We start from the raw sequence: 25363 nt of genomic DNA on the forward strand, positions 1-25363 counted from the left end.
TACAGGTCCCATCTGTCCCTGAAGAGAGCTCAGGGTCAATAAGATTAAAGAGGTAAATGCATGGCTCAAAGATTGGTGTGGGAGGAATGGGTTCGAATTCATGGGGCATTGGCCCCAGTACTGGGGAAGGAGGGAGCTGTTCTGATGGGACGGACTCCACCTGAATCATGCTGGGACCAGAGTCCTGGCGAGTCGCATAACTAGAGCTGTAGATAGGGCTTTAACCTAAATAGTGGGGGGGTGGGGAGGGTTCAGTTGCAGGGAAAATTAGGAAGTCAAAGTTAAAGGAGAAGGTAGGAGTACAGGTTAGTGATGAGGCTGATTGTTACCAGAAAATAAAAGGTAGGGACAGAACGTGTGAACTTCATACTGCACCAAGCAATTGTACAAGAGTAGGGACGTTTGATAATTGAACAAACTTACAGGCTTTGTATCTGAATGCACGAAGCATTCGGAATAAAATTAATGAGTTGACGACGTTGAAGAGGCATCTTGACAAATACATGAATAGGATGGGAATAGAGGGATACGATCCCCAGAAGTGCAGAAGTTTAGACGGGCATCGAGATCGGCGCAGGCTTGGAAGGCCGAATGGCCTGTTCCTGTGCTGCACTGTTCTTTGTTCTTTGCGCAAATAGAGACGAATGGGTATGATTTAGTGGTGGTTACTTACACGTGGTTGCAGGGAAACCAGGTTTGGGAATTGAATATACTCGGTATTTCGGAAGGATAGGCAGGAAGGGAAAGGAAGTGGTGTAGCTTTGTTGGCAAAGGAAGAGATCAGTGCTGTAGTGAGAAATGATACAGACTGGAGATCAAGACATAGAATCAGTCTGGGTAGAAATAAGAAATAGCAAGGGAAAGAAGACCCTGGTGGGAGTAATCTATAGGTCCCCAAACAGTAGTTCTGCAGTTGGGCACAATGTAAACCACGAAATACTGGGGGCTTTTAAGAAAAGTACGGCAATAATCATGGGTGATTTTAATATGCATATAGACTGGATTAATCATATTGGCAAGGGGAGCCTCGAGGGAGAGTTCATTGAATGTATGAGAGATTGTTTTTTGGAGCAATATGTTGTGGAGCCAATCAGGGAGCAGGCTATTCTAGATTTGGTATTGTGTAATGAGGTGGGATTAATTAATGATCTCATAGTTAAGTATCCTCGAGGGAAGAGTGATCATAGCATGCTAGAATTTCAAAATCAAAATTTGAGCGCGCAAGAAGCTGGAGTCCCACACTTGCGTCTGGAGTTAAACAAAGGTGATTACATAGGCCTGAGGACAGATTTGGCTCTACTTGACTGGGCAGGAACTGTCGACCCTGTGTGAGAGCAGTCCAGGCGTGCCAGAGTTTTGAAAAAAAAGTCAACAGTGACATCACGGGAAAGCTGGAAGGTGATTGGTTGGCGAGTAACTGCTGTTAGGGAATAGCTGTAAATAGCTGGCTTCGTAACTAAGGTAAGAAAGGCCTACAGTTTATTTTCATATATAGTAAGTAGTGTTTTTTAGGGAATTCTGTAGTAACGAGGACCAGGGAAGAAGGACCCCAGAGTAATTGATATTATTTGATATTAAGCATCTTCCAAAAGGCTTAATTTAAAGGGTTAAGTCATGGCAGGAAAGCTCAAAGCTGTGGTGTGCTCCTCGTGCTGTATGTGGGAAGCAGGGAACAATTCCAGTGTCCGGGACCAGCATGTGTGCAGGATGTGTCTCCAGCTGCAGCTCCTGGAAGCCCAGGTTTCAGAGCTGGAGCGGTGGCTAGGGACACTGTGGAGCATCCGCGAGGAGGAGAGATCGTGGATTGCAGGTATAAAGAGGTGGTCAGGCCGTAGGCTCAGACTCCACGGGCAGGAAAGGAATGGGTGACCACCAGGCAGAGCAAGAGGACTAGGCGCGCAGTACAGGAATCTCCTGTGGCTATTCCCCTGCAAAACAGATATACTGCTTTGGATACTGTTGGGGGGGAATGGCCTCTCAGGAGAAAGCAGCAACAGCCCAATTCATTGCACCACGGTTGGCTCTGCTGCACAGGGGAGGAGTAAAAAGTGTGGGAATGCAATAGTTATAGGGGATTCAATTGTAAGGGGAATAGATAGGCATTTCTGTGGCCGCAAATGAGACTCCAGGATGGTATGTTGCCTCCCTGGTGCTAGGGTCAAGGATGTCTCAGAGCGGTTACAGGACATTCTGAAGGGAGAGGGTGAACAGTCGTGCTGCACGTTGGTACAAACGACGTAGGTAAAAAAAGTAAGACCTGGGTGTTCTCATACACAAGTTGCTGAAGGTAAGCATGCAGGTGCAACAGGCGGTAAAAAAGGGAAATGGCATGTTGGCCTTCATAGTGAGAGGATTCGAATACAGAAGCAGGGATGTCTTGCTGCAATTATACAGGGCCTTGATGAGGCCACACCTGGAATATTGTGTGCAGTTTTGGTCTCCTTATCTGAGGAAGGATGTTCTTGCAAGAGGGAGTGCAGCGAAGGTTTACCAGACTGATTCCTGGGATGGCGGGACTGACGTATGAGGAGAGATTGAGTCGGTTAGGATTCTATTCGCTGGAGTTCAGAAGAGTGAGGGGGGATCTCATAGAAACCTATAAAATTCTAACAGGACTTGACAGGGTAGATGCAGGAAGGATGTTCCCGATGGTGGGGGTGTCCAGAACCAGGGGTCATAGTCTACGGATATAGGGTAAACTTTTCAGGACTGAGATGAGGAGAAATTTCTTCACCCAGAGAGTGGTGAGCCTGTGGAATTCGCTACCACAGAAAGCAGTTGAGGCCAAAACATTGTATGTTTTCAAGAAGGAGTTTGATATAGCTCTTGGGGTGAAAGGAATCAAAGGATATGGGGGAAAGCAGGAACAGGTTACTGAGTTGGATGATCAGCCATGATCACAATGAATGGTGGAGCTAGCTCGAAGGGTTATTGAAAGTCTTCTGGAAATCCAAATGCACTACATCTACCGGTACCCGTTTATCAACTCTGCTTGTTATATCCTCAAAGAACTCCAGCAAATTTGTCAAACATGATTTCCCTTTCACAAAACCATGTTGACTCTGTTTGATTGTGTTAAGCTTTTCTAAATGTCCTGCTATTTCTTCCTTAATAATGGACTCTAACATTTTCCCAACAATCGATGTTAGGCTGACTGGCATATAGTTTCCTGCTTTGTGTCTCCCTCCCTTCATGAACAGGGGTGTCACATTAGTGGTTTTCCAATCCGCTGGGACCCTCCCGGAATCCAGTGAGTTCTGGAATATTTTGACCAATAGCCTCCACTATCTCTGCAGCCACTTCCTTTAAAACCCTTGGATGCTGACCATCAGATCCTGGTGACTTGTCTGCCTTTCGTCCCATTACTTTGTCAAATACTTTGTCCCTCGTGATAGAGACTCTTACAAGATCTTTCCTCCCATTAGCTCCTTGTTTATCTGATATCTGTGGGATGTTTATAGTATCCTCCACCATGAAGACCGATGTAAAATATTGGTTTAAATTATCTGCCATTTCCCTGTTCCCCATTATCAATTCCCCAGTAGCATCCTCAAAGGGTCCCACGCCCACTCTAGCTACTCTCTTTTTATAAACCTGTAGAAGCTCCTGCTGTTTGTTGTTATATTTTTTGCTGATTTACTTTCATAATCAATTTTCTCGATCTTTATTAGCTTTTTAGTCATCCGCTGCTGGTTCCTAAAAAGTTCCCAATCCTCTGACCTACCACTAGTTTTCGCCGCTTTGTATGCCTTAGTTTTTGATCTGATGCTCTCCCTGACCACCTTTGTTAACCAGGGGTGGTCCATCCTTCTCATCGAGTCCTTCTTTTTGACCAGGATAAATTTTTGCTGAGGATTATAAAATATCTGCTTAAATGTCTACCACTGCTCATCCCCTTAGTCTATTTCCCAGCCCGCTTTAGACAACTTTTTCTTCATACCTCTGTAATTGCCCTGGTTTAAGTTGAGGACACTGGTTTGAGACCCGAGTTGTTCGCCCTCAAACTGAATTTGAAATTCTCCTATGTTGTGATCGCTACGCCCTGGAGGATCCTTAACTACAATATCTCTTATTAATACTACCTCATTACACATTACTAGATCTAAAATAGCCTGTTCCCAGGTAGGTTCTGCAACGTATTGCTCTAAGTAACAATCCCTGATGCACTCGACAAATTCGTCTTCTATGTTATAGAGTCATAGAGTCGTACAGCATAGAAACAGGCCCTTCGGCCACCGCGTCCATGCCGACCATAATGCCTGTCGATACTAATCCCACCTGCCTGCTTTAATTCCATATCCCTCTATGCCTTGCTCATTCAAGTACCTGTCCAGATGCATCTTAAATTTGTTAAGTGTGTCCAGGATAGTTTTCTGAAGCAGTATGTGGATGGCCCAACTAGAGAAGGGGCTACACTCAACCTCCTCTTAGGAAATGAGGATGGGCAGGTGGTTGATGTGTCAGTGGGGGAGCACTTTGGGACCAGTGACCATAACTCTATTAGCTTCAAGATAGTTATGGAAAAGGATAGGACTGGTCCTCAGGTTGACGTCCTAAATTGGGGTAAGGCTAATTTCGATGGCATCAGACAGGAACTCTCAAATGTTGAATGGGAGAGGCTGTTTACAGGTAAAGGGACGTCTGGCAAGTGGGAGGCATTTAAAAGTGAGATAGGAAGAGTTCAGGGCCGGCATATTCCTGTTAGATGAAAGAGCAAGGTTGGCAAGTTTAGGGAACCTTGGTTGACGAGGGATATTGAGGGTCTGGTCAGGACAAAGAAGGAGGCATATGTCAGGTATAGGCAGCTGGGATCGAGCAAGTCCCTCGAGGAGTATAGGGGATGTAGGACTACACTTAAGAAGGAAATTAGGAGGGCAAAAAAGGGCCATGAGATTTCCCTGACAGTTAAGATAAAGGGGAATCCTAAAAGATTCTATAAGTATATTAAGCGTAAAAGGGTAGCTAGGGAGAGAGTAGGTCCCCTTAAGGATCAGTGTGGCAATCTATGTGTGGAGCCACAGGAAATGGGCGAGGTCTTAAATGAATATTTCTCGTCCGTAGTTACTGTGGAGAAGGTCATGGAAGCCAGTGAGTTCAAGGGAGGGATCAGCGATATCCTGGAGCATATCAACATTACAAAGGAGGAGGTGTTGGAGGTTTTGAAGCGCATTAAGGTGGATAAATCCCCAGGGCCTGACCAGGTGTATCCTAGGATGCTATGGGGAGCAAGGGAGGAGATTGCTGGGGCTCTGGCAGAGATTTTTACTTTTTTATTTTTATTTATTTAGAGATACAGCACTGAAACAGGCCCTTCGGCCCACCGAGTCTGTGCCGACCATCAACCACCCATTTATATTAATCCGACACTAATCCCATATTCCTACCACATCCCCACCTTCCCTATATTCCCCTACCACCTACCTATACTAGGGGCAATTTATAATGGCCAATTTACCTATCAACCTGCAAGTCTTTGGCTGTGGGAGGAAACCAGAGCACCCGGCGAAAACCCACGCAGACACAGGGAGAACTTGCAAACTCCACACAGGCAGTACCCAGAATTGAACCCGGGTCACTGGAGCTGTGAGGCTGCGGTGCTAACCACTGGGCCACTGTGCTGCCCATCATTGTATCATCATTAGCCACGGGTGAGGTACCGGGAGACTGGAGGATAGCTAATGTTGTGCCTTTATTTAAGAAGGGAAGCAGGGATAAGCCAGGGAACTACAGGCCGGTGAGCCTTACATCAGTGGTGGGAAAGTTATTGGAAGTGATTCTGAGAGACAGGATTTTATATGCATCTGGAAAGGCATGGTCTGATTAGGGATAGTCAGCTTGGCTTTATGCGTGGGAAATCATGTCTCACGAATTTGATTGAGTTTTTTGAGGAGGTGACCAAGAGAATTGACGAGGGCAGGGTGATGGACGTTGTCTACATGGGCTTCAGCAAGACCTTTGACAAGGTCCCGCATGGTAGGCTAGTCCAGAAGGTTCGAACACATGGGATCCAGGGTGAGCTAGCAAATTGGATACAAAATTGGCTTGGTGATAGGAGGCAGAGGGTGGAGGTGGAGGGTTGTTTTTCAGATTTGTGGTCGGTGACCAGTGGTGTGCCGCAGGGATCGGTGCTGGGCCCTCTGTTGTTTGTCATATATATTAATGACTTGGATGTGAATGTACGTAGCATGATTAGTAAGTTTGCAGATGACACCAAAATTGGTGGTATAGTGGACAGTGAAGAAGGTTGTCTAAGGTTACTACAGGATATAGATCAACTGGGAAAGTGGGCAAGGGATTGGCAAATGGAACTTAACGCAGACAGGTGTGAAGTGATGCATTTTGGAAAGTTAAACCAGGGCAGGACATATACAGTGAATGGCAGGGCCCTGGGGAGTGTTGTTGAGCAGAGAGACCTTGGGGTGCAAGTACATAGTTCCCTGAAAGTGGCAACACAGGTAGACAGGGTGGTGAAGAAGGCGTATGGCATGCTTGCCTTCATCGGCCGAGGCATTGAGTACAAGAGTTGGGACGTCATGTTACAGTTGTACATGACGTTCGTTAGGCCGCATTTGGAATACTGTGTGCAGTTCTGGTCGCCACACTGCAGGAAAGATGTGATTAAGCTAGAGAGGGTGCAGAAAAGATTCACAAGGATGTTGCCTGGCTTGGAGTGCTTGTGTTATAAAGAGAGATTGGATCGGCTGGGTCTGTTTTCCCTGGAGCGAAGGAGGCTGAGAGCGGACATGATAGAGGTATATAAAATTATGAGAGGCATAGATAGGGTAGATAGCCAGAGTCTGTTTCCCATGGTAGGGGTGACCTAAAACTAGAGGGCATAGATTTATGGTGAGAGGGAGGAGGTTTAAAGGGGATCAAAGGGGTAAATTTTTCACACAAAGAATAGTGGGTATCTGGAATGAGCTGCCTGAGGAGGTGGTGGAGGCAGGAACAGTAGCGACATTTAAGAGGCATCTGGACAGGTACTTGAATGAGCAAGGCATAGAGGATATGGAATTAATGCAGGCAGGTGGGATTCATATAGATAGGCATTTTGGTGGGCATGGACGCGGTGGGCCGAAGGGCCTGTTTCTATGTTGTACGAGTCTATGACTCTTTGACTCTAAGACTAGTTTATACCCTCCTGACTAGTACTAGCAAACCTCCCCGCAAGGATATTGGTCCCCTTCCAGTTCAGATGCAACACGTCCCTCTTGTACAGGTCACCTCTGCACCAGAAGAGATCCCAATGATCCAAGTAGCTGAAGCCCTCCCGCTTTCACCAGCTCTTCAGCCACGCATTAATTTGCCTAATCCTCCTATTCCTACCCTCACTCGCACATGGCACAGGGAGTAGTCCTGAGATTACAACCCTGGAGGTCCTGCTTTTTAACCTTCTGCCTAACTCCCTATATTCACTTTGCAGTTACCTCTGCCAATCTGAATTGTCCATCAATATGCAGATTAAAATCACCCATGATTATTGTAGCACCCTTCTTACACGCCTCCATTATTTCCCAATTTATACTTTGTTCTACAGTGAGGCAACTCTTCGGGGGCCTACAGACAATTCCCACCCGTGACTTCTTCCCCTTGCTATTCCTTATTTCCACCCAACCTGATTCTACATCATGATCTATTGCACCCTTATCACTGCTCACCATCGCACTGATACCTTCCTTTATTAACAAAGCTACCTCACCTCCTTTTCCTTTTTGCCTATTTTTCCAGAATGTGAATACCCTTGAATATTGAGTTCCCAGTCTTGGTCACCCTGCAACCACGTCTCTGTAATAGCTATCAAGTCATAGTCATTTATTTCTATTTGTGCAGTCAACTCATCTATCTTTTTACAAATGCTCTGTGCATTCAGACTTTTAACCATTATTACTCATTCTGGTTCTAATTTCTGCTGTACTCTTCTTATATTTTCTGCCCCTTCCTGTCACATTTTGATTACCATTCGCCTCTTTACTACCCTGCACCTCTGCTCTGTTGATTCTTTTTGACTTTTTAAACTTCCCTTCAATCGAACCCTCACCCCCCCACTAATGTTGGCCTTCATTACAAGAGGATTTGAGTATCGGAGTAAAGATGTCTTACTGCAATTATATAAAGCCTTGTTGAGCCTGCACCTGGAGTATTATGTGCAGTTTTGGTCTCCTTACCTAAGGAAAGATATTCTTGCCACAGAGTGAGTGCAACAAAGGTTCACCAAACTAATTCCTGGGATGGAGAGATTGTTCTTTGAGGAATAGACTGGGCCTTTATTCTCTGGAGTTTTGAAGAATGAGAGATGAACTCATTCAAACATACAAAATTCTTACAGGGATAGACAGGGTTGATGCAGGAAGGATGTTTCCCCTAGCTGGGGAGTCCAGAATCAGGGGACACAGTCCCAGAATAAGGGTCAGGCCATTTAGGATTCAGATGAGGAGGAATTTCTTCATTCAGAGGATGGTGAATCTTTGGAAGTCTCTGCCCCAGATGGCAGTGGAGGCTCACTTGTGACAATGTTGATAATGCTGGTCCCTTTAATTAACCAGGCCTTACTCCAAAGTTAATAGAGAGCAGGTGATGCTCATTGCAGCCTGTATTTAAGGGCTGGGTTTTGCCCCATACAGGGGAGTTATTTCTGGACAGGGAGTTAGTCCAGAAGGGAAGAGTAGAAACTGGTATTTGTATTGAACTGTGGATTGAGAATAAAACAGTTGTGGATCACAGACTGTCTTCTATTTCCTAATTTTGGTGGCTTTACCAATTAATCAATTCAGACAAATGTGGATTAATGAGGGAAACCACATAGGATTTGTTGAAGGCAAATCATGTTTAACTAATTTGCTTGAGTTTTTTGATCAGGTAACAGAGAGGGTTGATGTAGTGTACATGGACTTACAAGTGGCATTTGGTGAAGTGCCACATAATAGGCTTATCAGCAAAGTTAGAGCCCATGGAAGTGGTAACATTGATATGAAATTGGCTGGGTGACAGGAAGCAGAGTAGTTGTGAACGGTTGATTTTTTGGACTGGAGAATGGTGTCTAGTGAGTTCCCCAGGGGTTGGTGATGGCACCCCTGCATTTCTTGATATATATTAATGACCTAGACTTGGGTGTCAAGGGCACAATGTCAAAATTTGCTTATGACACAAAAACTTGGAAGTATTGTGAACTGCGAGGAGGACAGTGATAAACCTCAAGAGGACATAGACAGCCTGGTGGAATGGGCAGACATGTGGCAGTTGAAATTTAATGCAGAAATATGTGGAGTGATTTATTTTGGTCAGCAGAATGAGGAGAGACAATATACATTAAAAGGTGCAATTGTAAAGGGGCACAGGAGCGGGGGGACCTGAGGGTGTATGTACACAATTCATTGAAGGTTGTAGGGCAGGTTGAAAAAGAAGTTAATAAAATATATGGAATCCTGGGCTTTATAAATAGGAGCATAGAGTACAAAAACAAGGAAGTTATGATAAAGATAGATAAAACACTGGTTCAGCTTCAATTGGAGTATTGGGCTGTATTTTATGGGTCCCCCGATGCGGGGCTGGAAGCGGGGTCGGTGGAGGAGTATGGAGAATCTCAACAGGTGGTGGTGGAGGGTGCATCGCTAAGCGATCTTCCCAGAGGCAGGATAAGCTGACAACAGCTTTCCCACCCAGTGGCCCATTGAGGTCCTTAAGTGGCCTATTAACAGTCAACTAAGGGCCTTTCCCCCCCCCCACTGCCATTGGGATCTTTTCAGCTGCTAGGGGACAGTTCTCTACCACACAGGAAGGTGTGTAACATGCGACCGTCTGCGGGCTTGAAGGGGAGATCCCTTCTCCGTGGGAAATCTGTGGCCCAAGGAGAACCAATGCTGGGAACCGCTTCACCCAGTGGGCCCCACTCCACCTGGACTGCATGACCACCTCCTCACTCCCCCCTCATTGAGGCCTTCTGGACTGTCCCCGGAGACCCCTCCTCACCTACCTCTGGTCCAGGGTTCCAGTGCTGGGGCAAGATTTCAGGCCTCTGCAGTACCAGCAGTGGCCACCGTTTCCGGTGGTATTGCCCATTTTGCTGAGCTGCCAGCCCTGTAATTAGCCAGAAGCTCATGGAGGCTGGATCCCCATCTTTAAAAGGACATGGATTCAGGCTCATGCAACTTTGATAGGAGAAGACTGGAGGGTCGCTCCAGGGGGCAACAAAAGGCAGAGGCGAGGTTCCCTCTGCCTTTTTGGCCCAGTGCTGGAAGCCCCGCTGCCTTCACAAATCCAGCTCATTGTATCCAGTTCTGGGCACCAGACTGTCAGAAGGATATTAAGGCATTCGAGAGGGTGCAGCAAATATTCACAAGAATTGTTGTAGGGATGAGGAACATCAGTTACGTGGATAGTTTGGAGAAGCTGGGGCTTCCCACAAATGCATTGAGATCAATGGCCAGATCATTTGTTTTGGTGATGTTTGTTGAGGGGTAAATGCTGCCAAGACACTTAGAAAATTCCCCTTCTCCTTTGTAAATAGTGGCAATGGCTCTTTTACATCCACTTGAGAGTCAGAGAGAGCCTCGATTTAACATCTCACCTGAAGGGTGGCACCTCCAACAGTGCAGCACTCTGTCAGTATAGCACTGGGAGTGTCAGCCAAGGTTATTTGATCAAGTTTCCAGAGTGGGACTTGAACCCAGAATCAACTGACCTAGAGGCAATAAACACAAAGCTTCTGAAATGGCAAAGGTAGTCTGAGCCAAAGGCTGACACCTTACATTTCTTGTTGACATGTATTCATAACATTGAACCTTCTCTGTTCTCAGTACCACTTCCAGGTTTACCACTGGGGGACAGTTACTGTATTTGTAGCAATAACCTGCAAAATAAATTACAAATTAATCTCACTACCAGTGACTGACCTGTAACCACCAGTCCTTTCACATAGTTAAATAGTTCAAGTTGCTCTCTACTGACACAGCCCAAGTTTGGCAGGATAATTGTATTTTTAGTGTCAGCCGTGGCTCAGTTGGTAGCACTCTCACCTCTGAGTCACAAGGTTTTGGGTTCAATTTTGTGTTATGGCTGACTGCTCCAGTCAAAGCCCCCAATCAAAATATACGATTCTGATTGTAGTGGGAGAAACGCACTGTTAATTCAGTCCCGTCGCTCCACAGATCACCTAACATATCATTTAAAAGTTTTCCAAATTAAAGAAAGACCCAGCCAAAACCCTCAAATGAGGCTAACCAAACCAGGTATCTTTAAATCAACAAATTAACTCTTTAATTAGAAGAACTAAATTCTTAAACACTATGAAGATATAAACAACATTTAAAATAGAAAAAAATTGAGTCCTTGCAAATTTACAGTCCAATGTTGCTTGAAGTCCTCACAGAATGTTGCTTGAAGTCGTCACAGTCGTCCAATGCAGAAAAAAAGGTTCTTCCACAGTAGAACAGTCTGTAGTCTAACTCCAGCAGTAGGTGATGTTTTCCTTTCCAGCAAATTTCAACAATTAATGACTTGCAAACACTTTCAATAGAATCAATCTGACTTTAGAGTTTTTGAGGGCTAAAAGATTGTCACAGTCTAACTTCCCTTCCTTCAGTTCAAATTACCAGAGATCTCTGTTTTTGGCTTGACTTTTTTTAGAATTTTGAGAGATAATAATTAAACAGACTAAAATTCTATTCCTTCAGGTTAAATGGTTGAGAGCTCTTACTTCAGCTGCTAAACACCACAGTTGTCTGTCTGTGTGTCCTCTGTGTCTGTGATCTGTTACAACAAACTGTCTTCAGCTAAAAAGCCAGTTCAAAATTGAATTGTAACAAATGTATCTCTTGATAATCACTCCCAGTGGCTGTATCTATGGTAACGAGAATGCACCCTTTGAATTGCAGTCTCCAAATGGTTGTTTCTAAGGCAACGAAATTGCACCTTCCTACAACTCCTGAGGCTTGCTGGTTCTTAAAGCAATACTGATACTTTGCAAGCCTTAAAGGCAAACCACGCATTCCCAGAAAAAAAACTACAGAACCATGACAACTATCAGAGGTACCATCTTTCAGATGAGGTGTTAAATCGGGGCCCCGTCTGCCTGTTCGGATGAATGTAAAAGATCCCCCATGGCATTATTTCGAAGAAGATCAGTGGAGTCCTCCCCGGTATCCTTGCCAATATTTATTCCTTAATCAATATCACAAAAACACATTATCTGGTCATTATCACATTGCTGTTTCTGGGAATTTTGCTGTGTGTAAATTGGTTGTCGTGTTTCCTACAGTACAACAGTAACTACACTTCAAAAGTACTTTGTTGGCTCTATAGCGCTTTAAGACATGTGATGGTCGTGAAAAGCACTATATAAATACAAGTTCTTCCTTTTTTTCATGGTTCATGTGACCAGCATATGAAAAAAACGCCTAATGTTAGAGTTCACAGAAGTCTCAGCGCCAGCACTGAGTTCACACTAAATGGAAGACTGAATAATTTTTGCTTTCTCTATTTCAGGTTGGTGGTTTGTGAGTACAGCGGAGGAACAGGGCTGGGTCCCAGCTACATACCTAGAGTCACAAAATGGAACCCGAGATGACCTGGACATCAGCACTACAAGAGCTGGAGAAGGTAATGGAGCCAGTGCTCTTTACATACCATCCAAAAATACCAATTGCTGCTTTGCTGAATCGGCGCCCAGTGGTGTGTGTTTAATTATCTCGGGTAGGACATTGTCCAGTGGTATGGGTTTAATAAGCTCAGATACGACAGTGTCACAGATGTGACAATTTCAGCTGCCAGACCTGCTTAGTCTTTTCGTCACTTTCCATTCTCATGACAATTTCAGCATCTGGAATAAATTTGGAACCGCAGGGATTGAGGACTAGCTTACCTGGGGTAGAGCTACTGTCCCAAGCTTAGGGTTCAAGTTAACTAGCACAGACCATGACTTGAGGTTGGGGTTTAGGATATCTGAGGTGCAGTTATGCATCAGGGTTGGAAGACCTATAGCCAGTCCTAACTTTTGGCAGAGAGACACAAATTTTCAGATGTCCAAGGGAATCTTGAGCTTTGAATGTAAATAAAACAAAGTGTCTAAATTGTAATTGTGTAGGGGTCAGCTATTTATGTTGGAGAACATGACTAATTGTGAACAAGCCCAGGGTGCTTTTTCAGTTACTAATGGAAAATATTATTAAGTGTAAGGATTCACCTTTATACATAAATATATTGTTGCCTCATCCAATGGAACAATTTTACCTTGGCAAACTGTCCCTTCAAAAACTTTGTACCTTCATGCCTGCTGACACTTCCCTCCAGTCTGTTTTCTGTCCCTTAGCCAATTTTGTATCCATGTAGCCACTGCCCCTTTAATCCCTAGCACTTTTGCTAGCAAGTCTACTATGTAGTACTTATCAAATGCCTTTTGAAAGTCCGTATATACAATATCAACCACACTACCCTTATCAACCCTCTCTGTTACTTTATCAAAGAAATCTATCAAGGTAGTCAAACATGATTTGCCATTGACAAATTTGTGCTGGCTTTCATTTATCAGCCCATATTTTTCCAAGTTCCAATTAATGTTCTCCCAGATTATTGTCCTATAAGTTTCCCCACCTAACAGAAGTTAGGCCGATTGGCCTGTTGTTGGCTTGTGTATACCTCTCCCCTTCTTTGAACAGACGATTTTCAAACCTCAGGTCCTTTGGGACCATTCCCTTATTCTTGTGAGATTGGCTATGGTATATGAATTACAATAAATTAAAGAGAGCATTTAACGCTAAGTCCTATAAATGTCCTTTTTCAACTAAGATTAAGACTCCGTATAGTGTGTTGTGGAAATTCCTCTGTGTTTTGCAGAATGTTGGATCTATATCTCAAAACAGACTGAGGAAAGTGACTTCTTAAATCCAACAACTAGATAAATTCAGCAATCCTGCATTCTTAATTGAATGTTTTGGTGAGGTAACAGAGAAGGTTAATCAACGTAGCGCAGTAGATGTTTTTTTATTAATTCGTAGGATATGAATATCGCTGGCAAGACAGGGCTCCTTGGATGTCGAGGGAGATAGAGAAAATAATGAAATAAAAAAGAGGATCTATGATGTATGTCAGGTGAATTCTTCAAGCGAGAACCAGGCCTAATACATTGAGAGGGACAGTGAAGAGGAAATCAAGACTGGCAAAGAGAGAATATGAGAATAGAATGGCACTTAACATAAAAGAGAACCCAAAAATTTTATATCGGTATGTAAGTAGTAAGAGGCAGGGTGGGGCCTATTAGGGACAAAGAGGGTGATATTTTGTTATGATCCCCGTGGAGACCACCAACAAATGAAAAGAATCAAATCTGCAGACTGATGCCAATTTGCCAAAAACCAAACAGAGAAGATATCACTTTTATAAATTTTACTTTAATACTCAAACCAAAACCAGCATAAGTTAAACATGAACTAACGCTTAAATCACAGTCGATATATATCTTAAAGGTTACATGTAAACTATCAGATGCAACAAGATAGTCCTTACAGGTCTTCAGAAAAGTCTTATCAGCAAGGTGGCACTGAACAGTCCCAAAGTCCTTCAGGTCTTTGATCTTTTCAAGTAGATCGCTAGATCCCGTCTCCCCAAGATGCAAATGCCAGCTTTCACTCGATGGCAGTTTCTCTGCAATCCGAGCCTCACTGATACCATAGAACATAGCACAGTACAGGCCCTTCGGCCCACGATGTTGTGCCGAACTTTTAACCTACTCTAAGATCAAACTAATTACCTACCCTTCATTCTACTATCGTCCATGTACCTATCCAAGAGTCGCTTAAATGTCCCTAATGTATCTGCTTCTACTACCACCGCTGGCAGCGCATTCCACGCACCCACCACTCTCTGCGTAAAGAACCTACCTCTGACATCTCCCCGAAACCTTCCTCCAATCACCTTAAAATTATGCCCCCTGGTGATAGCCCTTTCCGCCCTGGGAAAAAGTCTCTGGCTATCAACTGTATCTATGCCTCTCATCATCTTGTACCCCTCTATCAAGTCACCTCTCATCCTTCTTCGCTACAATGAGAAAAGCCCTAGCTCCCTCAATCTTTCTTCGTAAGACATGGGGGCGGCACAGTGGCGCAGTGGTTAGCACCGCAGCCTCACAGCTCCAGCGACCTGGGTTCAATTCTGGGTACTGCCTGTGTGGAGTTTGCAAGTTCTCCCTGTGTCTGCGTGGGTTTCCTCCGGGTGCTCCGGTTTCCTTCCACATGCCAAAAGACTTGCAGGTTGATAGGTAAATTGGCCATTACAAATTGCCCCTATTATAGGTAGGTGGTAGGGAAATATAGGGACAGGTGGGATGTGGTAGGAATATGGAGTTAGTGTAGGATTAGTATAAATGGGTGGTTGATGGTCGGCACAGACTCGGTGGGCCGAAGGGCCTGTTTCAGTGCTGTATCTCTAAACTAAGCTAAACTAAACATGCCCTCCAGTCCAGGCAGCATCCTGGTAAATCTCTTCTGCACCCTCTCTAAAGCTTCCACATCCTTCCTATAATGAGGCGACCAGAACTGAACACAATATTCCAAGTGTGGTCGAACCAGGGCCTTATAGAGCTGCAGCATAACCTCGCAGCTCTTAAACTCAATCCCCCTGTTAATAAAAGCCAACACACCATACGCCTTCTTAACAACCCTATCAACTTTGTTGCAACTTTGAGCGATCTATGGACATGGACCCCAAGATCCCTCTGTTCCTCCACACTACCAAGAATCCTGTCTTTAAGCCTGTATTCTGCATTCAAATTCGACCTTCCAAAATGAATCACTTCACACTTTTCCAGGTTGAACTCCATCTGCCACTTCTCAGCACAGCTCTGCATCCTGTCAATGTCCCGTTGCAACCTACAACAGCCTTCCACACTATCCACAACTCCAGCAACCTTCGTGTCATCGGCAAACTTGCTAACCCAGCCTTCCACTTCCTCATCCAAGTCATTTATAAAAATCACAAAGAGCAGAGGTCCCAGAACAGATCCCTGCGGAACACCACTGGTCACCGAGCTCCATGCTGAATACTTTCCATCGACTACCACCCTCTGTCTTCTATGGGCCAGCCAATTTTGTATCCAGACAGCCAACTTTCCCTGTATCCCATGCCTCCTCACTTTCTGAATGAGCCTACCATGGGGAACCTTATCAAATGCCTTGCTAAAATCCATATACACCACATCCACTGCTCTTCCTTCATCAATGTGTTTTGTCACATCTTCAAAGAATCTCCACCAAAACTGCACACCCTTCTGGAACTTCCATGGTTTTGCTCACAGCAGTCCTGGTGGTGTAGCTTCACTGGTCCTGTCTTACGTAACACTTTTAAAGGCACCGCAAACAATGGTAGCAACTTTTATTTTCCAAAGGATAGCTCCCAGAAAATAGGTTCAGTTCAGCAGCTCTGGGAAACATTTAAAACAACACCCAACTTTCCAGCTCACTTCTTGTGAAAAAACACACAGCCTTTTTGCTGCCTTAACACTGTATAGAGTTTTCTTGACGAACTGAAACTTAACCTCCAGTCACATGTCCTTGGTAAACAAAAAAACAACTGTTTGTTTTCAATCACAGGACTTTTGTTTGTCTAACCTAGGTTTCACTTCCAACTTGGAAACCCCCAGCCCCAAATCAGGGACCCTCTCAAAATCACAAATGCAATGTGTACAGCATCATAACATGCTTAGAGGCTCGGGGCAAGGCTAGAATACAACTTGAGTACTTTGTATCAGTGTTTACTAAGGAAGAGGATGCTCATAAAATATCAGTAGAAGCGGTGATGGTAGAAGTAATAGATGGGATGGGAAAAGGATGTACTGCAAAGGCTGATAATGCTAAGAGATGATAAGTCTGGATGGCTTGCATCCCAGGTTGCAAAGGGAAATGGGAGTGGAGATAGTGTAAGTGCCTGCCATAATCTTCCAATATTCCCTAGTTATGGGGGAGGTGCGAGATTTCGGTGTTCAGGGCACAATTTCAAAATTTGCAGATGACACAAAACTTGGAAGTATTGTGAACTGTTAGGTTAGACTTTAAGAGGTCATTGACAGCTGGTGGAATGGGCGGACATATGGCAGGTGCAATTTAATGCAGAGGAATGTGAAGTGATATGTTTTGGTAGGAGCAGCGAAGAGAGACGATATTAACTAAAGGATACAATTCTAAAGGGGGTGCAGGAGAAAAAGGACCTGGGGGTAAATGTGCATAAATCATTGAAGGTGGCAGGGCAGGTTGAAAAAGTGGTTAATAAAGCATATGGGACCTGGGCTTTATAAATAGAGGCATAGAGTACAAAAACAAGAAAGTTATGTTAAACTAGTAGAAGACACTGGTTCAACCTCAATTGGAGTATTATGTACAATTCTGGGCACCACTCTTTAGGAAGAATGTGAAGACAATAGAGAAGATGCAGAAAAGATTTACAAGAATGGTTCCAGGGACTTCAATTATGTCGATAGATTAAAGAAGCTGGGGCTGTTCTGCTTAGAGAAAAGGTTGAGAGGAGATTTGATAGAGGTGCTCATGAGAGGCCTGGACAGAGTAGATGGGGAGAAACTGTCCTCATTGCTAGAAGGATCTAGAACCAGAGGACGCTGATTTAAGCTGTCTAACAAAAGAAACCAAAATTGGCCGTGTAGTTGTTAGTGAAGAGGATAGCCGTAGACTCCAGAATGATATCAATGGTTTGGTTGAGTGGGTGGAAAAGTGGCAAATGGAATTCAATCCAGAGAAGTGTGAGGTAATGCGTTTGGGGAGGGCAAACAAAGCAAGGCAATACACAATAGACGGGAGGATATTGAAATGAGTAGAGGAAGTGAGAGACCTTGGAGTGCATGTCCACAGGTCCCTGAAGGTAGCAGGACAGGTAGATAAAGTGGTGAAGAAGGCATATGGAATGCTTTCCTTTATTGATCAAGGTATAGAATACAAAAGCAGGGATGTGATGCTGGAACTGTGTAAAATGCTGGTTAGGCCACAACTGGAGTTTTATGTACAGTTCTGGTCAACACATTACAGGAAGGACATAATTGCTCTGGAGAGAGTACAGAGGAGATTTACAAGTATGTTGCCATGGCTTGAAAGTTGTAGCTATGAGGAAAGATTGGATTGACTAGGGTTGTTTTCCTTTGAACAGAGGAGGCTGAGGGGTGACTTAATTGAGGTGTACAAAATATTGAGGGGCCAAGATAGAGTAAACAGGAAGGACCTGTTTCCCCTAGTGGAGAGGTCAATTACCAGGGGGTAGAGATTTAAGGTGATTGGTAGAAGGATTAGAGGGGACATGAGGAAAAACTTTTTCAGCTAGAGGGTGGTGGGTGTCTGGAATTCACTGCCAGGAACAGTGGTGGAGGCAGAAACCCTCAATTCTTTTAAAAGGTACCTGGACATTCACCTGAAGCACTGTAACCAGCAAGGCTAGGACCAGATGCTGGAAAGTGAGATTAGATTGGGCGGCTAGTTTTTTCAGCCGTGCAGATAGGATAGTCTGAATGGCCTCCTTCTGTGCCGTAACCTTTATTTATTTTTTATTTAGAGATACAGCACTGAAACAGGCCCTTCGGCCCACCGAGTCTGTGCCGACCAACAACCACCCATTTATACTAACCCTACAGTAATCCCATATTCCCTACCACCTACCTACACTAGGGGCAATTTACAACAGCCAATTTTACCTATCACCTGCAAGTCTTTTAGATGTGGGAGGAAACCGGAGCACCCGGCGAAAACCCACGCAGACACAGGGAGAACTTGCAAACTCCACACAGGCAGTACCCAGAATCGAACCTGGGTCCCTGGAGCTGTGAGGCTGCGGTGCTAACCACTGCGCCACTGTGCCGCCCATATGGTTCTATGGTTCTAAGCAACAGCGACATGAGGAAAATCATTTTTATACGGCAACTCGTTAGGATCTGAATACATTGCCTGACAGTGTGGTGGAGGCAAATTCAATTGTGACTTTCGAAAGGGAATTTGATAATTATCTGAAGAGAAAGAATTTGCAGGGCTATGGGAAAAGGCGGGGGAGTGGGACTAGGTGAGTTGCTCTTGCACAGAGCCAGCACGCACACGACATGCTGAATGGCCCCCTTCTGTGCTGTAAACATTCCATGACTAAGAAATCATGCTAGATCTTTATAAATCAATGGTTAGGCATCAGCTGGAGTATAGTGGACAATCCTGGACACCACCCTTCAGGAAAAATGTAAGGGTCTTAGAAAGGGTGTAGATGAGGTTTACCAGGATATTACCACAGATGAGGGACTTCAGTCATGAGGAGAGATCAAGAAAGTTAGGATTGTTCTCCTTCAAAAAGAGAAGGTTAAGAGGTGATCTGATGGAAAGATTTGCAAGATGATTAGAGTTATTGATAGAGTAGATGGAGGAAAACTGTTCCCTCTGGCAAGTAGGTCAATAACCAGAGGTCAAAATCATTGGCAAAAAAATCTAGATGGGAGATAGTCATTTGGTAGTACAGAACTTGAGTATTGCTGAAAATAGAGACATGTTGTGAAGCTTTTCGTCTTGCACTCATCAGGACAACCCACAAGAATAACCAATGTAAGTAAAAACAACAACTTTATACTGTATGAGAAGAGAGTGCTGATTGGCAATTGAACTCTGATTGGTAGAGGCGTTGCCATGGAGAATGCACCCAGTTAACGGTGGCTGATAGTTAACTGCCAATCTTTGTTTGAAATTTAAACCAGGCAGCTTGACTCTCATTGGTCAAGGCATTGCCCTCAGGAATGAAGTGTATAGGCCATACATCCCAAAAACTGGCAGATCGTATCAAATGTCCCTCCCACTGTTTGTAATGGGCAAAGCACAGGCCATACCCAACCAGCCCGTGCTTGCAAAACTCAAAACACAGTGTCCAACGTTAGATGTGATTCTGCGATTGGACAACATTTGCTAAATAATCCTCAATGAGCTAAAAACTATGCTGACAACCAATTTAAGATTGTCAGTAAGGCTCGCAGTGTGGCACATTTACGCATACTGGAAGCTACATATATTAATACACAAGGCCCTGTTCTTTGCAGACAGAAAGAATATGTACAAACATTGTGCCTGTTTCAGCTAAACAAGTGACAGCCATTCGCTGTTTCATTCCTCAGGGAAATGCCTTGACCAATCAGAGTCAAGCTGCCTGATTGAAATTTTAAACAAACCTTGGCAGTTAACTGTCAGTCACCGTAAACTGGTGCATTCTCAATAGCAACGCCTCTACCAATCAGAGTTCACTGCCAACCAATCAGCACTCTCTTCTCATACGGTATAACAAAGGAGGTTAAGGATTGTATAAGATTAAAAGAAAAGGCCCATAAAATTGCCAGAAATAGTAGTAAACCTGAGGATTGGGAGGATTTTAGAATACAGCAAAGGAGGACCAAGAAACTGATAAAGAAAGGGAGAATAGCATATGAATGTAAAGTAGCAAAAAACATAAAAACGGACTGTAAAAGCTTCTATCGGTATGTAAAAAGGAAACGTTTCGCTAAGACAAATATGGGTCTGTTAGAGGCCGAGTCTGGAGATTTATAATGGAGAATAGAGAAATAGCAGAGAAGCTAAATGATTACTTTCTGTCTGTCTTCACTGAGGAAGATGCAAGGAATCTCCCAGAATTAGAGATCCAAGGGACCAGGGAGAATGAGGAATTGAAGGAAATTAGTATGGGTCGGAAGGTTGATAAGTCCCCAGGACCTGATATTCTACATCCCAGAGTGTTGAAAGAGGTAGCTATGGAGATAGTGGATGCATTGGTGATCATCTTCCAAAATTCTATAGATTCTGGACTGGTTCCTGCAGATTGGAAGGTAGCGAATGTAATCTGACTATTTAAGAAGGGAGGGAGAAAGAAAACAGGGAACGACAGACCTGTTAGCCTTACATCAGTAGTAGGGAAAATATTAGAATCTATTCTAAAGGATATGATAAATGGACACTTGGATAATAATGATCTGATTGGGCATAGTCAACAAGGATTTATGAATGGGAAATCATGTTTGACAAAACTGTTGGAGTTTTTTGAGGATGTTAGAGTCATAGAGTTATACAGCACAGAAACAGGCCCTTCGGCCTATCATGTCTGTGCCGGCCATCAAGCACCTAACTATTCTAATCCCATTTTCCAGCACTTGGCCTGTAATCTTGTATGCTATGGCATTTCAATTGCTCATCTAAATATCTCTTAAATGTTGTGAGGGTTCCCCCCTCGACTAACTCTTCAGGCAGTGCGTTCCAACCACCCTCTGGGTGAAAAAGGTTTTCCTCAAATCCCCTCTAAACTGCCTGCCCCTTACCTTAAATCTATGCTCCCTGATTATTGACCCCTCCGCTAATGGAAAAGGTTTCTTTCTATCTAACCTATCAATGCCCCTCATAATTTTGTATACCTCAATCATATCTCCCCTCAGCCTTCTCTGCTCTAAGGAAAACAACCCTAGCCTTTTCAGCCTCTCTTCATAGCTTGAAATGCTCCAGCCCAGGCAACATCCTGGTGAGTCTCCTCTGCACCCTCTCCAGTGTAATCACATCCTTCCTATAGTGTGGTGCCCAGAACTGTACACAGTACTCCAGCTGTGGCCTAACTAGTGTTTTATACAGCTCCATCATAACCTCCCTGCTCTTATATTCTATGCCTCGGCTAATAAAGGCAAGTATCCCATATGCCTTCCTAACCATCTTATCTACCTTGCTGCTGCCTTCAGTGATCTATGGACGAGTACACCAAGGTCCTTCTGACCCTCTGTACTTCCTAGGGTCCTACCACCCATTTAAAATTCCTTTGCCTTGTTAGTCCTCCCAAAATGCGTCACCTCACACTTCTCAGGATTAAATTCCATTTGCCACTGCTCCGCCCATCTTACCAGCCCGTCTATATCATCCTGTAATCTAAGGCTTTCCTCCTCACTATTTACGACAACACCAATTTTCGTGTCATCTGCAAACTTACTGATCGTACCTCCTATATTCACGTCTAAATCATTAATGTACACGACAAACAGCAAGGGTCCCAGCACCGATCCCTGCGGTCCACCACTGGTCACGGGCTTCCACTTGCAAAAACAACCCTCGACCATCACCCTCCGCCTCCTGCCACTAAGCCAATTTTGGATCCAATTTGCCAAATTGCCCTGGATCCCATGGGCTCTTACCTTCTGAACCAATCTCCCATGCGGGACCTTATCAAAAGCCTTACTGAAGTCCATGTTGACTACACCAACTGCTTTACTCTCATCTATACACCTAGTCACCACCTTAAAAATTCAATCAAGTTAGTTAGACATGAGTTCCCCCTGACAAAGCCATGCTGACTATCCCTGATTAATCACTGCCTCTCCAAGTGGAGATTAATCCTGTCCCTCAGAATTTTTTCCAGTAGTTTCCCAACCACTGATGTTGGACTCACCGGTCTGTAATTACCTGATTTATCCCTGCTACCCTTCTTAAATAATGGTATCACATTCGCTGTCCTCCAATCCTCTGGTACCTCTCCTGTGGCAAGAGAGGATTTGAAAATTTGTGTCAGAGCCCCTGCTATCTCCTCCCTTGCCTCACATAACAGCCTGGGATACATCTCATCTGGGCCTGGGGATTTATCCACTTTTATGCCTGCTAAAACAGCTAATACTTCCTCCCTTTCAATGCTAATAAGCTCAAGTATATCACAATCCCCCTCCCTGATCTCTACACCAACACCATCCTTCTCCATAGTGAACACAGATGAAAAGTAATCATTTAAAACCTCACCTATGTCCTCCAGCTCAAAACACAGATTGCCACTTTGGTCCCTAATGGGTCCTACTCTTTCCCTGGTTATACTCTTGCCCTTAAAATACTTATAAAACGCCTTAGGATTTTCCTTTATCTTGCCCGCCAGTGTTTTTTCATGTCCCCTCTTCGCTCTCCTAATTACTTTTTTAAGTACCCCCCTACACTTCCTATACTCCTCTTGTGTCTCCACTGTTTTTCAGCCCTCTGAATCTGCCATAAGCGTCCTTTTTTTTCCTGATCCAATCCTCTATATCCCTTGACATCCAGGGTTCCCTGGACCTGTTGGTCCTCCCCTTCACCTTAACGGGTACATGTTGGCTCTGAACTCTCACTATTTGCTCCCTGAATGACTCCCACTGATCTGATGTAGACTTTCCTACAAGTAGTTGCTGCCAGTTCACTTAGGCCAGATCCTATTTTATCATATTGAAATCGGCCTTCCCCCAATTCAGTACCTTTATTTCCGGTCCATCTTTGTCCTTTTCCATAACTACCTTAAATCTTACAGAGTTATGGTCACTATCCCCGAAATGTTCCCCCACTGTCACTTCTACCACTTGTCTGGCTTCATTCCCTCGGATTAGGTCCAGTACTGCCCCTTCTCTTGTAGGACTTTCTACGTACTGGCTCAAAAAGCTCTCCTGTATGCATTTTAAGAATTCTGCCCCCTTTAAGCCATTTACACTAAGACTATCCCAGTTGATATTGGGGAAGTTGAAATCCCCTACTATTATTACCCTATTATTTTTACACCTCTCTGCTCTATCTCTGCCGACTGTTTGGAGGCCTGTAGTACACTCCCAGCCAAGTGATTGCCCCCTTTTTGTTTTTAAGTTCTACCTATATGGCCTCATTTGAGGAACTTTCTCAGATATCATCCCTCCTTACTGCAGTAATTGACTCCTTGATCAATGCCACCTCCTCTTTTACCCCCTCCCCTGTCACGCCTGAAGATTCTATACCCTGGAATATTGAGTTGTCGGTCAGTTGCCCCTCCCTCAACCATGTCTCTGTGATAGCAATAATATCATAATGCCATGTGCTAATCAATGCCCTCAATTCATCTGCCTTACTAATAAGACTCCTTGCATTAAAATAGATGCAATCCAGCCTTGCATTTTTCACTTGTGCCTAAACAGGTATATATTTGCTCTGCCTTCAAGATTGACTCAGTTTCTCTTCTATATTGGACTGTGCATCACACCCTACTGTAACTCCACTCTGTATCCCATCCCCCTGCCAAATTAGTTTAAACCCCCCCCCCCTCCCCAGCAGCACTAGCAAACCTCCCAGCAAGGATGCTGGTCCTGTTCTGGTTCAGGTGCAACCCGTCCAACTTGTACAGGTCCCACCTTTGCCAAAAACAGACCCAGTGATCCAGGAAACTAAAGCCCTCCCTCCTGCACCATCTCCTCAGCCACACATTCATCTGTTCTATCCTCCTATTCTTATACTGACTAGCACGTGGCACTGGGAGTAATCCAGAGATTACAACCTTTGAGGTCCTGCTTTTTAATCTGCTACCTAGCTCCCTAAATTCTTGTTGCAGGACCTCATCCCTCTTTCTACCTATGTCATTGGTACCAATGTGTACCACGACCTCTGACTGTTCACCCTCTCCCTTCAGAATGTCCTGCAGCTGCTCCAAGACATCCTTGACCTTAGCACCAGGGAGGCAACATACCATCCTGGAGTCTCATTTGCAGCCACAGACACGCCTCTCTGTTCCCCTTACAATTGAATCCCCTATCAGTATGGCTCTCCTACTCTTTTTCACCCCCTCCTGCGCAGCAGAGCCATCCGTGGTGCCACGAGCTTGGCTGTTGCTGCTTTCCCCTGGGAGGCCATCCCCCCCTCAACAGTATCCAAAGTGGTATATCTGTTTGAGAGGGGGATGGCCACGGGACTCCTGCACTACCTGCCTACGCCTACTACTCCTCCTCATGGTCACCCATCCCTTTTCTGCCTGTGCAGCCATTACCTGTGGTGTGACCACCTCACTAAACATGCCATCCACGACGTCCTCAGCATCGTGGATGCTCCACAGTGAGTCCATCCGCACCTCCAGCTGCACAATGCGGTCAGCTAGTAGCTGCAGCTGGACACACTTCCTGCAAATATGGTCGCCAGGTACACTGGAAGTGTCCCTGATTTCCCACATATTGCAGGAGGAGCATACCACGGGGCTGAGCTCTCCTGCCATGACTTAGCCTTAGGTTAACCTCCTTCGTTACTCCCTTTAAATTACAGTACTAATTACGCTTGGGACCTTATTCTACTCTAAACGCTACCCACTACAATCTAAAATCCCTACCTTTACTTTTACTTCGACTATTGAAAGTAGTAAAAAAGGGTAAAAATACCTGCCTGTTCCTACTTACCAATCAGCTGCCTCCCCTTACAATGCATCACGGGCGGCGCAGTGGTTAGCACCGCAGCCTCACAGCTCCAGCGACCTGGGTTCAATTCTGGGTACTGCCTGTGTGGAGTTTGCAAGTTGTCCCTGTGGCTGCGTGGGTTTTCTCCGGGTGCTCCGGTTTCCTCCCACAAGCCAAAAGACTTGCAGGTTGGTAGGTAAA

The 25363-nt window shown here is 44.6% G+C and overlaps 1 protein-coding gene across 2 annotated transcripts in view; it reads left to right on the forward strand.

The window, feature by feature from the left end:
* The window catches only part of sh3pxd2aa (SH3 and PX domains 2Aa), an 822856-nt gene that overhangs the window by 610671 nt on the left and 186822 nt on the right, over positions 1 to 25363 (forward strand). For both annotated transcript variants that reach the window (XM_068053246.1, XM_068053247.1), the window contains exon 8: positions 12481 to 12594. In XM_068053246.1, coding sequence (XP_067909347.1) covers positions 12481 to 12594 — 114 coding nt within the window. The remainder of the gene's footprint in view (positions 1 to 12480; positions 12595 to 25363) is intronic.

Source organism: Heterodontus francisci, chromosome 20 (genome assembly GCF_036365525.1).
Source record: "Heterodontus francisci isolate sHetFra1 chromosome 20, sHetFra1.hap1, whole genome shotgun sequence".
Lineage (NCBI taxonomy): Eukaryota > Metazoa > Chordata > Chondrichthyes > Heterodontiformes > Heterodontidae > Heterodontus > Heterodontus francisci.